General features: G+C 42.3%; 1 protein-coding gene across 9 annotated transcripts in view; it reads left to right on the top strand.

Moving 5' to 3' along the window:
• ACSL6 (acyl-CoA synthetase long chain family member 6) overlaps positions 1 to 17,747 on the top strand; it is a 111,647-nt gene that overhangs the window by 21,586 nt on the left and 72,314 nt on the right. Inside the window, exon 1 of one of the 9 annotated variants that reach the window (XM_073355624.1) lies at positions 16,971 to 17,020. The exons of the other annotated variants lie outside the window; for them this stretch is intronic. Within the exon in view, the coding sequence (XP_073211725.1) occupies positions 16,990 to 17,020 (31 nt within the window). The 5' untranslated portion in view covers positions 16,971 to 16,989. Of the gene's footprint in view, positions 1 to 16,970; positions 17,021 to 17,747 lie in introns of those variants that run through there. 9 annotated transcript variants of the gene reach the window in all.

The following is a 17,747-nucleotide window of genomic DNA, read 5'->3' as shown; positions in this document are numbered from 1 at the left end:
AGCCCTGCTGAAAAAGATGGCGACCATGTATTATTAGAAAGAACATTTCTTTTTCAACAGACACAAGTTTTAAAATGACAAGGTTTCAGAGTAGCAGCCGTGTTAGTCTGTATCCACAAAAAGAAAAGGAGGACTTGTGGCACCTTAGAGACTAACAAATTTAGTATATTTGTACCTCTCGTTTGAGGAGAAGATTCTACTGTGCAAGCCAACATCTCAATTAGGAAAAAGTAACTGTCTCATACTGTTGGAGTATCCTTTCCTAGAGTTGGGTTTGACCTTGAGGACATCTGATAAATATATTTTTAAACTAACTTTAAGATCATCTGCCATTTTATAGACAGTTAGAAATAAGGGGCCAGATCCTTAGCTTATGTAAATTGACATGGCCTCATTTAAATCACCAGCAGAGAATCTGGCCCAAAGTTCCTTGAAAAGAGAATGTTCTACTTACATCATTGTTGCCAAGGCACTTCTTTAAGTTTGATTGCACAGAATCTATATTTGAGTCTAGTGACCATTGACTCAAATTTTTGCATACATTTTTTACCATTATATGTCTACCACTCTGCCTCCATAAATAGGGAATCTCACTGTAGAATTCTTCAGAGAAGTAACATTAATGAATTGCAAAAGCTTTTGTAGAGATTTTATTGGTGACTAGCGTACCCTGGACAAAAAGCCACACTGGCTACAACAATGATTATCTGCAGCTCTTTGAACATCATAACTGTGTTGGCAATAGTCTGCGTAAGTAGGTTTGTTCTTGAAGCATTTTATTAAGATGTTTTTGGAATAAGTTGTTAGTGTGTTCATTCTGTTCAAAGTACAACAATTTTTTCAACATACAAAAACTCCACTGATTTACTTAGTGTCAGAAGCTTCAGTTTGTCTTCATTTTCTGGTCATTACTTAGCAAAAGAGGACCCTCCCATCTGTCTTCTAAAAACTCTGTAGTTGTTGTTACAGATTTACAACCAAAAACCTTTGTCCTCATTTCATATGGCTAGGAGTTACAAAGCTTTCAAAATCTATTTCACATACATTTGTGTCAGAATCTGCAATCAATGTTGCATGTTGTGTAGACTTAAGCATGGTTTTATATGTCACTGAAAACTATACTGAAATAAAGCAATCTGCCTTCATGAACTAAAATATTTGGTACATCAAGGGTTACTTTCTGAATAGTGGTGATGTCTCTAATGCAGACTAAGCTGACATTAGCCAAGCTTAACTACTTGCCACAGTTTGCAGATGGGGAGGGGGTGGGACATGCTGGAGTTAGCAGCAGTTCCCTAACAAGTATTTCTGCAACAAGATCTTGGCATATTTATTCTCAACAATGAGCTAATTGGATCAAAGGCAAAATATATGTTCTAAGAGCCTAACCAGTTTGCCCCAGCACCAAAAGTCTGTTTATGTTGGACTTGCATAGAGGTGGAACTTAGTTGCAGAATCTGTTGATTACTTCAGTACACAAGTGTTGTAATTTCTGCCCCACTGCAGAACAGAGCAAGGACTCTTGCATTGGTGGTAGGTCTCTTATAAAAAGAGGAAAGCTTTAGCTAGTTACCAGCTGTGAAATCTGACAAGCAGTAGGCTCTCTAAGCGGCTCCGGAAAGGTAGGGTATACATTTTACAACCTTCTAGGCATATCCTTCTTGAGGAAAGGCAGGGAACAAGCTGAGCAAGAAGAGGGACCGCAGAATATTGAATGGAAGCTTATATATAATGTAAGTCAAGACCTTTTTTTCCCTGTGAAAAAGAATAATTTCTGTTAATTTTTAATTGGGGGTGGGAGGGAGGAACCCTCTTTAAACCTTTATACAGTAGCTTTATAGGGATGAAAATTGTTTGTGGCTTGTGAAGTGTTTCCTGTTTTTTCAGCTGTCTTCTAACAACCATAAAGTGGGGAAGGGATCTAGTATTTGCTGTGATGAAGGCTCCAATTCTCGAAGGCAGTAACTCCAGAGGTGGCTGACGATGTGAATATGGCTATGCAAAGGGGTGAGACGCTCAGCTGCAAAAACAATGAGAGTTTTATTAAGTGTAAGAAGAAAAGGAGTACTTGTGGCACCTTAGAGTCTAACCAATTTATTTGAGCATGAGCTTTCGTGAGCTACAGCTCACTTTCAAAAGTAACTGTCTTTCAAAAAGCACTTTCAAAAGAGCAAGCCCAGCAAGGCTTTTGAATGAGTGGCATTGGGACTAGATATAGAGAAGCTGTCGGTTCCATTGCGAAAGTAGGCTCTGCCAAATTCTTCTGGAACAGCTTTTCTGAGCCATGTTTGTCAGGCTGAGATGATAGAAGCCTTGCCCAGGGTATCGGATCAGTGCAAACTTCATAATGTTAATTGTGTCACTTTGAGAGGGAACCAAGACCATGATGATAGAACTTTATTTTCTATGGGCCAAATCCTGAGGTCTTCACTGCTCTGATTTTATTCAGCCCTTAGGCAAACGCACATAGAAATCAATGACAGGTTTCAGAGTAACAGCCGTGTTAGTCTGTATTCACAAAAAGAAAAGGAGGACTTGTGGCACCTTAGAGACTAACCAATTTATTAGAGCATAATAAATTTATTATAGAGCTAATAAATTGGTTAGTCTCTAAGGTGCCACAAGTCCTCCTTTTCTTTTTATAGAAATCAATTGGAGTTTTCCTGGGTAATGATGGTGTAAATAAATTAAGCAAGGATCTCAAGTTTTGGACCTAAATTTCTGGAGCATCTTGCATTCTGTTTTGAACCATGGTTCTTACTTGGCCTTAAGCCTGAGGTTTTTTTGATAGTACCAGAGACTGGGCTAACTATTTAAATAGCATTTTATGAGACATGAGCTTCAAAAACCACTTCTTGCGTATGGGAAACTGTGTGTGTACGCTCCTAGACCTATCCCTCCCCCAAGAAGTCCCAGGATATCGTCCCTTTTTATCCCCCTCATGCCCCACAGATATTTCAAGTAACTGGCACCGCTAAGGGGATGATGGAGCACAGAAGGCCAGATAAGGGGAGGAAGGTTCACTGGCTTACCAGCTGTGCTAACAACCAGTCTGTATTGGCCAAAGATTCACAAGCGGAGGAAGATGGTCACAGGCACACTGGATATGAAATCCCAAACTCTTATTGACTATGTTTGATATGAATATCTCCTGTCGCTTTGGAGATTTAAATATGCTGAACTTGAATGCCCAAGTGGACTTGTGGGGTTTGATTCCCTTCTAAACTTTCCAAAACAAACCGTGGGATTTAGTTTGCAAATTAAAATGCTGTCGGTTCACCACAGATAGGGTGACCAGACAGCAAGTGTGAAAAATCAGGACAGGATGTGGGGGGTAATAGGTGCCTATCTAAGACAAAGCCCCAAATAATGGGACTGTCCCTATAGAATCAGGACATCTGGGCACCCTAAACACAGACCTAAGGTGTATACGCGCTCACACACACACATTCTTGTTTGTTTAATGCTTGTCACTTTGTAGTCTGGTTGTATACAGATACTTGGCTTGATTAAGTGAACCCATTGGCACTTCGCTAAGCAAACATTTAAAAAATATACCCCCCTCCCCCACGCTAAATGTTGGCTGCAGTTCATTACTTATCTGTTCCACTATATTTGCATACATGGGTTTGAAAGTCATTTTATCTCTAGTGAAAGTGGTAAAAGACCACTAGTAAAATTTATGGCTTAGAACTTTGGCAGTCTTATAGCAAACATCATTAGAAGGAAAACTAAAACACAAATCCTTGTCTCCAGGGCAGAAAAGGCCAGCAGACATGCCACCATGGCTGGCTACAGTTCACAATGTTCCGCTTCTGTCGAATTACATAGTCCTTTTTCTGAATGCTTAAAGTTTCTGTTCTTAGCTGGCTTCATCAGTAATTATCCCATGATGAGGAGTCGTTCAGTATAAAATCATCACAACTGAAATGTTCCTATTGGTCTACAAGAGCATCATGCAGAAATGGAAAGGTAGACTGGTTCCTATGCTTAGGGCTTGTCCACACCAGTGCTTCTCAAGCTATCTGATGTTGGGGACTGGCAATTTTTTTTTCCAATGGGCGCGCAGACCAGGAGCTGATGGCTTGTGGACCGGCACTGGTCTGCGGACCACCACTTTGAGTAGCAATGGTCTACACTACCGCGCAGGGTCGATCTAAGATACGCAATTTCAGCTATGTGAATAGCATAGCTGAAGTCGACATACACCTCTACCCCGATATAACATGAATTTGAATATAACGCAGTAAAGCAGTGCTCTGGGGGGGCGGGGCTGCGCTCTGAGCGGCGTGTTAAGGGTGACGGGCCGGAGCCGAGGGATTGGATAAGGGGCAGGAGGGTGGGCAGGGGCAGGGCTTCCCCCCCCCCCTCCGCTGCAGGGTCTGGGAGACAGCAGCTGGGGGGGGCACTTTTGAGGGCCCCACAGGCCCAGAGTGGCCTGGGGGATTAACGGGGGGCCCGGAGCAACCTGCTTCGCTTCCCTCACCCGGCCCCAGCCGTGTTGCTCGGGGGAGGGGGATGGGGGGAAGGGATCCCCCACCACTCACCAGCAGTGGAGCAGCCCGGCCCCAGCCCACTCCACTCCACCAGCTTCCAGCTGTGGTGCTCTGCTTCCCGCTGCCGGGGAGTGCGGGACCTTTCCCCAACCCCCCACCCCCAGCGACACAGCTGGGGCCAGGGCAAGGAACGCGGAGCGGGCTAGGGCCACCTTGCTCTGCTTCCCGCCACACGTGAGTATGGGGGGCTTCCTTTCCCCAACCTCCCTACACTCACCAGCGGCAGGAAGCATAGTGCCGCGGCTGGGAGCTGGCGGAGTGGTATGGGCTGGGGCCACGTTGCTCCCCTTCCCGCCGCTGCCGGTGAGTGGGGGTGTGGATAGGGGTCGGGGCAGTCAGGGGACAGGGAGCAGGGGGTTGGGAGGGGTCCTGGGGGTGATTGGGGACGGGGGTCTCTGGAGGGGGCAAAAGCAAGTTCGATATAATATGGTTTCACCTATAACGTGGTAAGATTTTTTGGCTCCCGAGGACCGCGTTATATCGGGGTAGAGGTGTGCTTAGATCTACTTACTGCGGTAAGTCGACAGCTGATGCTCTCCCGTTGACTCTGCTTGTGCTCCTCGTTCTGGTGGAGTACCGGAGTTGACAGGAGAGTGCTCAGCAGTCGATTTGTCCCGTCTAGACACAATAAATCGACCCCCGCTGGATCAATCACTGCCTGCTGATCCGGCGGGTAGCGTAGACAAACCCTTAATGAAAGGATGCAGGGAGTGTGGAATGTCATTATGCCTTGAATTGTGTGCATCTGGTGCAACCAATTAATATTATGCCATTTGACAACCGTTCTTTGAAGACATATGAAGAGATTTCTTTAAATGCTAAACCTGGCTATCTATTTTAATTTCAAAGATCTACAATAAGTTTAGAATGACAGCAATGAAGAAGAGGATAATATAGCCTTACTTATGAGCAATGTAAGGAAGAACAACATGCTGCAAATGTAGCTAAATATTGGGTTTATTTTCTATTGGAGGTTGTACCATTTAATATATAGGGAGAATGCATCTTTTTATTACATAAATTGGAAAGTTTTAAAAAAGTGAAGGGGAAGCTAAAGTGTGCTTATGAAAAGAATGTTGTTTTCTGAGAACTCAGCAAATTCTATGTGTTTTTTGGAGATTTGAAATGATCACATCCATACTGTCAAGTCTGACAGAGCCTGAGTATCTCAGCAGGGCTGGATAAATGACTGCTTAGATATGCAGGCCCTTCTTTGAAAAGCTTCTGTATGAACTGAACAGAAAAGCTGGTTACTCACTGATTTTCTAGTCCAGCAAGAATGCTAGTCTCTAATGTCACAACTGTTGCTGTAACTAATGGCCCATTTATTATCGGTTGTGTGTGCAAGAAACTAAAACTATATGCTTTAAAAATATGATGACATTCTTGTGCATAGAAAAGCTATCTGAGATCAGTTAGAGGTTTCTAGCATTTACTAGTCATCACATTTTATTAACTTTGAAGTCAAGAGGAGGTGAGGGCATTGAGAGACTTAGCCCAATTTCTGTATGGTGAACAAAATTGACAAGGATTTTCTGCAATCTAGACTGGGTTTAATACTAGAGAGTACAGGCAGTAACACTGCCTATCACCTATCTGCAGGTGAGAGATATATGTGTGTGTGTGTTGCATATATAACAATGTAACGGATCTGGTCAAAACACAGACGTCCCCACATGCCAAGTATAGTTGCAACTCAGTTAAAACATGACAAGGGTCCTCTCACTTCATTATTTCTGTAGCATAGACAGGATCCTTAGGAAAGGCACTAGAACTTGATCGGCACTTGTTTGCAAATGGGTGCCTAATAACAGAACGTTTGCTGTATCGGAGGGCACAGTGGAATTAGTGGGATGGATTCAGTAGAATGCCTGCGTCATTACACAAGTTTTACTTTTTAAAAAACCCTTGAGTTGCAATGTTTTATTGTTACCCACAAAATGTATTTCTATCAGACTTAGTAATGACCGCAATAAACTGTTCCCATGTTAAAGCATTTGACATGTCAGCCATGGAGAACCTTTTAATGTATTCTTGTGTTAGCAGTTGCACACTTCTGTTTTCAATTTGTTAATAATTCCTGAGTAGTGAAAGCTGTACGTTGACCTTAATGCTAACAAGTAGAGGTGGCTGGCTAATGGATCAGAAAGGAAGATCTGACCCTCCATCCTTAGCTCATGCAATTGTAGACGAAGAGCCATAATAGCAAGAGTTTTAGCACCCTGCACATCACAGAGGGCCTGACTTTCAGACGTGCTCAGCACACGTACTGCCCCAGCTGAAGTTGGTGAGAGCTACAGGTGCTTCCTAAGGCCCAGATCCTCCAAGGTAGTTAGGCACCTAACTCACATTAAAGACATCTGGAGGTAGGTGTCTGTCTACCTTTGAGGATCTGAACCCAAGTAATTTTAAAACTCCCAGAAGGCAAAACTGAATTAAGACTTGACTGAGTAAAGGCTTCCTCCAAACATCAGTCCAGTCATTGAGTTTTCAGTCAGGTGTTTCAGGCTAATAAAAAGAATCGTGAAGGAAAAGATAAGTAGGAAAATATTGTACAAACTTTGTGCCATTCTTTTTCCTTCTTTTGCTTTGCTAGATCAGTTCTAGGTATACTGTTGAGCTTCCTGTTTAATATTCTAGAGGGCACGTACATTTGAGTTTGCCCGGCACTATCTCTCTCCGGGCACTATAGCCTCAGACCTGCTTTATGCGGTCCTAAATATAAACTGGAAAACCTGATACAAAAAGATTTTTTTGGTTTTTTTTTAAACTCTGCCTGCCCCCAAACCCAGAAAAATGTAGCCACAAACAGAGCACCACAGAACTTTGCAGAAGACCTGGCAAACTAAGCTGGAGTCTTTAGAAGGTAAAGCCCTTGGTTTAGCTTTTGATTCCATAGGGATTAATACCTGACAAAATGTATGTGCATAACATGTGAGGCGCAGCTATGTAAAATGCATGCCTTGAACTTCAAACCTACTTGAACTGAAACGCTTGATGCCTCTGCAAACCTCAGCCCATGTTCAGGATAGTTGGGTCAGCATGTTGAGTGTATCTCCTCCCTCATCCTCCCGCAAACAGCCAGGCCTCACTCCCCAAACAAGCTCAAGGAACACCACAAGGTAGAAGAGGCAGTCTGTGTTTTGGAGAGGGGTGATTGGTGGACTTAGGGGGGACTGGGTCTGGGGATACCTTCAAGCAACCTGCAGAGATCCGGCCACTTACAACCTTTTGCAATTCAAGTTGCAGAGTGTAGTTAGCAGACTCCTTTATAAAGTAAATGCTGCAAGGTTTGGACAGTCTTAATATGAATGAAGAGACAGACTAACAAACGAGGGCTTGTATAGAGAAGGGACAATACTGTAGATATTGCTGAGTTCTGACAGCTAAAAACAATGCTTGTTTTCTTACATCATCATCATCAAAATGAATAATAATAGTATAGTGAACGTTGGCCCAAGCAGCAGAGTTCAAATCTGGATCCAAACTTCATCACAGTGTGCCAGTCCTGAGGCATGGTCCAGGCCCACCTCTAAGAATACAATAACATAATTCTGCTTTCTGTCTTCAAAGGCCTGGGCAAGTATCGGCTAAGGTTTTCATGAGCGATGCCAGGCGTACAATCCCATTTCTTGAGCACTGCAAAATCAGATAACTGAGATCTCTAGCTGGTACATAACCTTCAAATACATTGGGAGGGGGGCCAATCATTTTACAGGCTAAATTTGAACGCTGCCGTGCCACGTGCTATCAAGCTACGTGTACCTGCATATTACTCTGCCTGTAAACCTAGCTGTTACGGGTGTGTGTACACCTTTTTCCTCTCAATTTACTGCTTCTCTTTATACTCTGTCCCAGGTAACTAAGTGTATGTACAATGACAGGTTTCAGAGTAGCAACCGTGTTCGTCTGTATCCGCAAAAAGAACAGGAGGACTTGTGGCACCTTAGAGACTAACCAATTTATTTGAGCATAAGCTTTCGTGAGCTACAGCTCACATCCGATGAAGTGAGCTGTAGCTCACGAAAGCTTATGCGCAAATAAATTGGTTAGTCTCTAAGGTGCCACAAGTCCTCCTGTTCTTTAACTGTATGTATGTATTCAAGCTAGTTATAGAGTGTCTGTCTATAGAATTGTACAATAGAAAACTTCATCACTCAAAAAACCCAAGTCCTTAGAAGAATGGAAAGGAAAAGGAGGGAGGCAGGTTTATGAAAATACCTAGGATGTGCTGCGCCCGTGGCACTTGGGGTATGAACTCTACCGAATATAGATCTGAGATAGTTCTCCCTGTGCTGGACTAAGGGCCTGATTTTTCTGCTGCCTTACACCTGTACAAAGTGGGAAATTTTACACCCACTTTGCACAGGTGTAAGGGAGCAGACAAAGTGCAGGACCGCAAAAAATCAGGGTTGAGACTTTTTAGGCCCCATCAATAAACCTTTGATGTGCAGTACAACCTCATTCACACGGATACCCACGGTAATAAGTGTTTAATGAGCTTGTCTGCAATTAGATGAGACGATCACTGACCCCTCCTTTAGAGAGACCGGGCTCCGTGATGCATTTGTGACACACCACAGCACTGACCAGTAGAGTTTCTCCCACAAGTAAAGTTATATATACCTACTTCACCTTCCTTATCCAGGTCAAAGGCAGGTCTTCAAGAGTTCAATTAAGCATCCAAAATCACGTTTTCCTTCTAAGACAAGTCACCAACTCCTCTGTGCATCTGCTGTACTTGGTTGTGAGACAGGTATTTTTAGATTAGTGTACGTCTATAGGCCATTTATTGATTGCGTTCAGGGAGAGGGGGAGAAAAAGAGAATGCGTTCATCATGGCTTTTGAAATGAATAATTGAATATATATATAAAATGTAATGAGCCAGATCCTCTGCTGGTGTAAATTGGCATTGCTCTGAGGTAAGTGAAGATACAGATCCTTAACTGATATAAATTGGGGTACTAGGGTTCTCCCTGAAATGGTACAAGGGTCAAAACAGTAAGATTTCTATACAGCCATTGAATGTTTTTAATCATTTAACATGGCAAATAATTGATCTACTGTATTTGGTTTTTAGATATGATTGGAAAACATCCCTGTAAGGTAGGTATAGTGAGGTCTTCATGCTCTTTTTCAGTACAGTTGGGACTTCTAGGACATTCAGATCCTTTATTTGTTTATATATTGCAAAAATCTTTCAGTTTTATGTATGCATCTGTCAGTGCAGCTTTGTGGAGGCCAGTCCCATTCCTTATGGGGTGTTTATAAACCAAAGATGTGGATCTTTGTATTTCCTTTGACATTGTCTCACCTTCTTAGCAAAAGGTTTAGGAAGTGAACAGCACAGCTGGTGACGAGTTAACAAGCTGTCTGAGTTAACAGGGTGGCAATTTTAGTGTGGCATATAATTGTTTACAACTGTTGTACTGTGCGCTAATGGCCTAATTTTTTCCCGAAGATGCGGAGCACCTCTAGCCTCTATTAACTGTAATAGGATTTGTGGTGGTCAGGGACTCTGAATATCAAGGCACAAGTGTTTTGGCTCCTGGGGCTGGGAAAATTGAGTGCTGCATAAATTAAATTGATTAATGCTTCATTGAAATAAAAATATCTCCAGAGAGCACTGATCAGTATTGTGACCCTTATCTTCTCTGTGAAGAACTGCCATGTACAGAAATAGTATCTGTCAATAATTTCATACAAGATGAAAATACATCCATATAATCTTCCTGATTCATTTCTCTTACATTCCTCTTCACTACAAGACAGGTTTCAGAGTAACAGCCGTGTTAGTCTGTATTCGCAAAAAGAAAAGGAGTACTTGTGGCACCTTAGAGACTAACCAATTTATTTGAGCATGAGCTTTCGTGAGCTACAGCTCACTTCATCGGATGCATACCGTGGAAACTGCAGAAGACATTATATACACAGAGACCATGAAACAATACCTCCTCCCACCCCACTCTCCTGCTAGTAATAGCTTATCTAAAGTGATCATCAAGTTGGGCCATTTCCAGCACAAATCCAGGTTTTCTCACCCTCCGCCCCCCCCCCCCCCCCACACACACAAACTCACTCTCCTGCTGGTAATAGCTTATCCAAAGTGACCACTCTCCTCAGCAGGAGAGTGAGTTTGTGTGTGTGGTTTTTGGAGGGGGGTGCGGGGGTGAGAAAACCTGGATTTGTGCTGGAAATGGCCCACCTTGATTATCATACACATTTTAAAGAGAGTGGTCACTTTGGATGGGCTATTACCAGCAGGAGAGTGAGTTTGTGTGGGGGGAGGGTGAGAAAACCTGGATTTGTGCTGGAAATGGCCCAACTTGATGATCACTTTAGATAAGCTATTACCAGCAGGACAGTGGGGTGGGAGGAGGTATTGTTTTATGATCTCTGTGTATATAAAGTCTGCTGCAGTTTCCACGGTATGCATCCGATGAAGTGAGCTGTAGCTCAGGAAAGCTCATGCTCAAATAAATTGGTTAGTCTCTAAGGTGCCACAAGTCCTCCTTTTCTTTTTGCGAATACAGACTAACACGGCTGTTACTCTGAAACCTATGATAATCAAGGTGGGCCATTTCCAGCACAAATCCAGGTTTTCTCTCCCCCCCACCCCACTCTACTGCTGGTAATAGCTTATCTAAACTACAAGACAGTTTTTCCTCCATTTGGGGCCAAATCCTGCTTGCTTCTCTCATTCAAATAGGCCCACTTACATCAGTGGACCAAATTTATTGATACTAGGGATAAATGTGGCCTGGTGGAACTAATCACAAGATCTGTTTTCCTCCCTCCCTCCAGAAGGTAACTAAAGGTCATGAGAAAATATTGAAGGCTTACTCAATATGAACACTATTTGCCTTATTCCTCTTTAGCAGATCTCCTGCTCAAAGAGGTTTGAGCTGGATTTAACCCCTTTTGCACTGAAGTTAGGTCCTCCTAGATCACCACTGGAGAACAATGCTAAGGATGCAATGCAGGATGCTGAGAACCGTGGCAGTGGAAGGGAACAGGTACTGCCTGCTGCACCAGAGTTCTGGTTTTACTTCCTGAGTTCCAGACATTCAGCTCAAGGCTCACTGAATTGAGATCCAGCCCTGCAGGCACAAAAGAGATTCATGCTAAAGAGGCTTATGTACTTGTTGAAAGCTAGTTCTTTAACCGTCCTCTAGGCCTGTAGACAGCTTAACAGATTCAGCTGGTTTAATTCCTAAAGGGAAAGGGGTGGGTTGTTTTGTTTTGATAATTAAAAATTACCTGGTTTTATGCCCTGCTTCTCATTCATAGGAGCCTTCTATATTCCTTGCTTGCTGCGTTTTGATATTTCAAAGCCATTCCAGCTGCTATGTCCATCTCCATTCTTGGTCACTATGATCGTATTCCCCTCCCGTTCTGTGTGATTCTGCAAGACCATGTGGTTCTAAATGTACCCTCGGTCACATGTGCAGCTTATGTTGTTTAAATCTTCGCTTACTGCATAGTAATCAAAACAAGCAACTTCCCTTCTGAGTTTTATTTTCATTTTTATCCCTCTTTACTGTCTCTGAGAAATCTCCCAGCTCCAGACTCAAGCAGCACTTTATGTCCTATAAGAACTATATTAGACTCTGATCTTGCAAAGGGTTATGCATGCGCTTAACTTTATGTACTGTGAACGCTCGCATTGCAGTCAGTGAGACTACTCACAGTGCATATAATTAAGCACGCTTGAATTCTTTGCAGGAATGGGGCTCTCATTGTTATCCTCTGAAGCTGAGTAATGAACATAATTCCCAAAAAGAAAAGGAGGACTTGTGGCACCTTCGAGACTAACCAATTTATTTGAGCATAAGCTTTCGTGAGCTACAGCTCACTTCATCGAGGAAGTGAGCTGTAGCTCACGAAAGCTTATGCTCAAATAAATTTGTTAGTCTGTATCCGCAAAAAGAAAAGGACAACTTGTGGCACCTTAGAGACTAACACGGCTGCTACTCTGAAACCTGTCATAATTCCCAAAAGAATATTAAAAAGTATGGCTGAGTCTAGAAAAGCAGGAAGCAATTGCATGGTGTGACGGGGTCCCTGGGGTGCAGCCTGGACCGTGGACCACTGAGCCCTCCAGTCCCACCAGTCTGGGCTTAGAGTTAAACTCTAAGCATCTGACAGGCACTGCACTTACACAGCCATCCACAGGCAGGGACATTCCCAGCTGAGTTACATGAATAATCTCCCAGCCACTCAAGAACCATCAATAGAGAGGCTCCAGCCAATTCCCCCGAGCCTTGCACCCCATAAATGTACCGTCTTGCACTGGCCAGAAGCCTGACCAGTGTTAGTTTGCCACTTCTTCAAAGGAAAGTGGACATGCACCAGCCTTTGTTATCTGAGCTGAGATTCTCCATGCACTTCCACCAAAACACAATGTTTTAGGTAAAATATAAAACATTTATTAACTATAGAAAGACTGATTTTAAGTGATTTAAGTAGCAGGCATACAGATCAAAGTTGGTTACCTGTGAAATAAAATCTAAATTCTAACTTTAACAGACTAAGCAAGATTTGAATCAAGCAGTAACTCACCCTAACACAGGGTACAAGCAGATTACAGTTCCTCAATATAGACTAGACACCCTTCCACCCTGGGACCACTCTTCCCCAGTTCAAAGTCCCTTTTCTTCCAGGTGTTGAGATGGGTACAAGTGTGGAAGGGGAACAGCCCAAGTGATGTCACTCTCCCTCTTTTTACTTTTTTCCAGCTGCTAGGAAGATCATTGCTGTGATGTGTGTTACATATGCCATGGGGGCAGACTGCCTTCTCAAAGAAGCCTCTAGGATAGTGGATTGTGTACTGATGAGCCATTAACGACCATCTGGCTGGCGATGGCTACTCCTTTGTTGTAACTGAAAGGCTGGCAGTGGGCATTCCCAACCTCACAGTTTAATATATTTCAGTAACACTCCTATAGCAGGTTTCAGAGTAACAGCCATGTTAGTCTGTATTCGCAAAAAGAAAAGGAGTTAGTCTCTAAGGTGCCACAAGTACTCCTGTAGCAACCCTTCATAACTTCACATGCAATGATAGTATCTACAATTCAACAGGATATTATTGATCAATAGATCACGACTTACAAAATGATACCTCACAAGGTGTACGTTGTACAAAACATATCCGAATCTTATCACAGTGGTGAATGTGGAGGTTCCAGGGTGCTACTTTGAAGTACAGAGTGTCCCAGAGGGACAAGCCATTAATCAGTCAAGATACAATTTACTAGTTGCCTAAATACGATACCTAAAGTGAAGGTAAATCAGATAACAATATGGATATGTAGGTGGGCTCTAGCTGAGCATGCATGCAAAAGGGAACTTCTTTTTTCCCATACCACACTTTAATCACCCTCTTCCTACAGCGGAAATTAATTCTGCTTCTCCTTATTCACCAGCAGTGGGCGAAATGTAATAGATTTGCATACACTAAATGACTACATTAGACTGACCAGATAGCAAGTGTTAAAAATCAGGACAGGAGGTGGAGGGAAATAGGTGCCTATATGAGAGAAAAAAAACCCAAAACTGGGACTGTCCCTATAAAATTGGGACATCTGGTCACCCTAGACTACATAGAGAATTGTATGCCAGTTGATAACTGGCAATAAGCAGGAAACTAAATAATGCATCCATCCCGTAGTGGCTACATTGCTTGTTGGTGTCTTAGCAAATAGAGCAATGCTGGGATTTTCAAAGGAGCCTTGAGGAATTAGGTGCCTAAATTCCATTGAAATTTATGTTCACATGCAAGTGTAAAAGGATTTAGGGCCCAGATCCACAAAGGGACACTTAACTTTTAGGCTTCTAGAAAATCACTGGAACAACAATTGGATCCACAAAGATTGAGTTAAGTTTCTAGGGGATGCATGGGGAAAGATAGTCCTAAGAATGGGATCTGCAAAAGCCAGCATGCTAGGTAGGGAGCCACCTAACCTAGCCAATGAGAGATGCTAACAAAAGAGGTGTGTCCTAAGCCTTGCACCTCAGAGTTAGGTGCCTACCTCCAGGCTGCAGGGAGGTGCTTGCGATCCACAGTCGGGAGCCCCTCTCCCAGGTTCAGAGGAAGGATTTGAACAGGGTCCTCCCACGAAAGTGCTCTGACCAGTGGGCTATGGGATAGTCTCATGTGAGAGCTCCCCCAGTCTCTCCTGTTGCAGTTCTTCAACTTTGGATAAGTACTTTGAGTCATTGGGCCAGAGAAAGAAAGCGCAAGTGTAAGAATTACTTTATAGCCTGGTGATTAGAGCACCTATCCTAATGGGAAATGACAGACTAACATGGCTGCTACTCTGAAATCTTAATAGCTCATCTTAATTAATTAGCCTCTTACAGTTTGTATGGCAACTTCCACCTTCTCTGTATGTTTGTGTGTGTGTATATACACAATCTTCTTACTATATGTTCCATTCTATGCATCCGATGAAGTGAGCTGTAACTCATGAAAGCTTATGCTCTAATAAATTTGTTAGTCTCTAAGGTGCCACAAGTCCTCCTGTTCCTTTTGCGGGTACAGACTAACACGGCTGCTACTCTGAAACCTGCTCCAATATCAGTTAAGACATGCTACTTTTCTTACCCTTCACAGTACTTGCTGGTTTTGTTACCTTCTGTCTTGTTGCAAGTATTCCTTTTCACTATCTTCAGTTTCCGAGGAGTTTTGCTACTGCGTATTACAATCGACATCGAATTGTTGCCATAGATTTCCTCCTCGGTATTAATAGCATTACAAATGGTTCTGTGCCTACTAGAAAGTATCATAGTGTCATTTCCTTAACTGTTAGGATCTTACATAAATTGAAACAGAGGATGAGGTTTGCTTCAGTTTTCAATTAGCTGCAAATACAAATGTGGCATTTTGAATGCTCTGATGCCCCACTCCCCATTTATTTCATATTAATTTTAATTAGAGGAGAGCCAAGGAAAACATCTTCAGATATTGCATTTGAGGCCAGAGCTAGGTTCAGGTCAAGCTTTGATATCTCTGAAATCTCACAAGTTATTGGCCGAAAGTGATGGGCATGCCAGGCGATCAGCTATTCTCAGAGTTTTTGCCAGTTAGGGCTAAAAACTTATGAGTGACTGGCCTGGTGAGACTTGAGCTGCATCCAGACCAGAATTGCAAAACTCTTCTAGTTGGGATCTGAACCAAACTAAATCCACAGCTGCAGGTTCTGAACTGATTGACATTTAGTTCCCCCCACCTGAAATTTGTTAGAGAGATTCACAGTCAAAATTCTATTTTGGACTATCTCTAATTTTTAATTATAGCAATTATTATGAATTCATAGGCTGTAGTCTCCTAAGGTCCAGGTTCCTTCATCTGAGTTATTGTAAATCAACAGTAGCTAAACAGCATTTAATGACACTAGTTGTTACTAGAATTGCTTTCCCATTGAGTGCTTTCATCAGGCATGTATAATTATATTGTGCTGGCTACAGACAGAATTTACAAATGTTTACTGTCAGTATTGTTTCACACTAACTCTTTCTGGTGTTATGAGTCTCAGAGAAATTAATATCAATTCTAAGCAATGATAATAAGTCTTCAGATATATAGTGAATACCTTTTAACATAATTTTTATACAGTAGTGCAGCAGTGGAAATATACTCTGTCTTTATAGAAATGCTTTCAGAATTATCCATTTTAAGATTTGGAAAAATGACCCAGTGGTATCTGACACAATTATTTCCCCAGTGTGGTCTCTATTTATTGCTGTTCCTGAGAGCAGTGAGGCTTTAATACCAAATGACTAGCCTGCTGGGTCCCTTGGGAAATATTAGTAAGTCAAATATTGCAAGAAATTTATCTTAGACTCTAAAAGCAACTTCCTCCCATTTGTTTTCTCATCATGTGACACCAAAGTAATGATTTTGTCCACAGTATCGTACACACTAGAATACTGAGTAATTTGCAAGCCTCCCTTTAAAGGGTCATTTAAATAACAATTCAACTACAACAAAGTTGATAACCATGGAAATGTGTGCTATGTCCTGTATATGGGGGGCAGGTGTGTGCGTGGCTAGGTAAATAACACTCTGCCCGTCTGCCTAAAGATTCAGGATCTGCTGCAAAGCACAGTGAAGTCTTTTAATTGATTTCACTGGGCTTTGAATCCGATCATGAGGGGTTACCGCAGTACCGTGTCACAAGGGAGCAGTGGTTTTGAGAGGGGTCTCAAGACTCCTGCATCCAGAGAGAACTGGAAGTATGAAGGAGTTGATCCAGTTGGTCTCTCAGAGAGGGTGGAGCTTGCACTGTGCTTTTGAATCCTGGCAGCTAGTTTGGAATGACTTTCCCATCTTGGAGGAGGTTGCCTGTCATTGCAGTGCTGCACTCTTAGCTGCTGCTCCTGTAAGAGAAGAAAAGGAATGGATAGTCCTGAATCAAAGGGTGTGTTCGCATGAGAATCTTAGAATCCCCACATGGATCCAGTAAGTAACTAAACTTTGATTCAGTGCTTGGGCAGAAGAAGCCCCCCTTATCAAATACTCAAACTAGGGAAAGTCTGCACTTGAATGCCTTAAATGCTGCTTTGCTTAAAAAAAAAAAAACCCTAGAAATCTCATTGGAGGCAAGAAATCTAGTAAACTGTTAGTGTAAGAGTAAAGAAAAGGCTTTTTTTTTTTTTTGCAATACATAAACTTTTTTGACCAGAAAAACCTGTGTTAATCCCTAGGAGATGATATGGAATTCTTGTGCTAAATACAGGATTGTGCTTGCTGTTCACATTTAGTATAGGGAAACCCCAAATACCGGGGCCAGGGTGTTAAAAACAATAACCAAAAAACTAGACATCTTCCTGTTGACTGTCAAATGTTAAACAGTCTAATGGAAATCATTTGAATTTCAATGATATACAAAAAGAAAACGAGTACTTTGCAGATACAGACTAACACGGCTGATGCTCTGAAACCAATAAAACCAATGCATCTGATGAAGTGAGCTGTAGCTCATGAAAGCTTATGCTCAGATAAATTTGTTAGTCTCTAAGGTGCCACAAGTACTCCTTTTCTTTCAATGATATATAATATATTTGATTTTAAATATTTGTCCTGGAGGAAAAAGATACAGTCTAAAGTACTCGGGTCTAAAATAAGATCTTCCAGCATTGCGATAGGTATTAATTAGACTAATTGCACTAATTTAAGTGTAAAGAAA

The sequence above is a fragment of the Lepidochelys kempii genome, chromosome 8 (genome assembly GCF_965140265.1).
Source record: "Lepidochelys kempii isolate rLepKem1 chromosome 8, rLepKem1.hap2, whole genome shotgun sequence".
NCBI classification, from domain to species: domain Eukaryota; kingdom Metazoa; phylum Chordata; order Testudines; family Cheloniidae; genus Lepidochelys; species Lepidochelys kempii.
The sequence above is the reverse complement of the archived record's forward strand: the minus strand, read 5'-3'. Positions and strand labels throughout refer to the sequence as shown.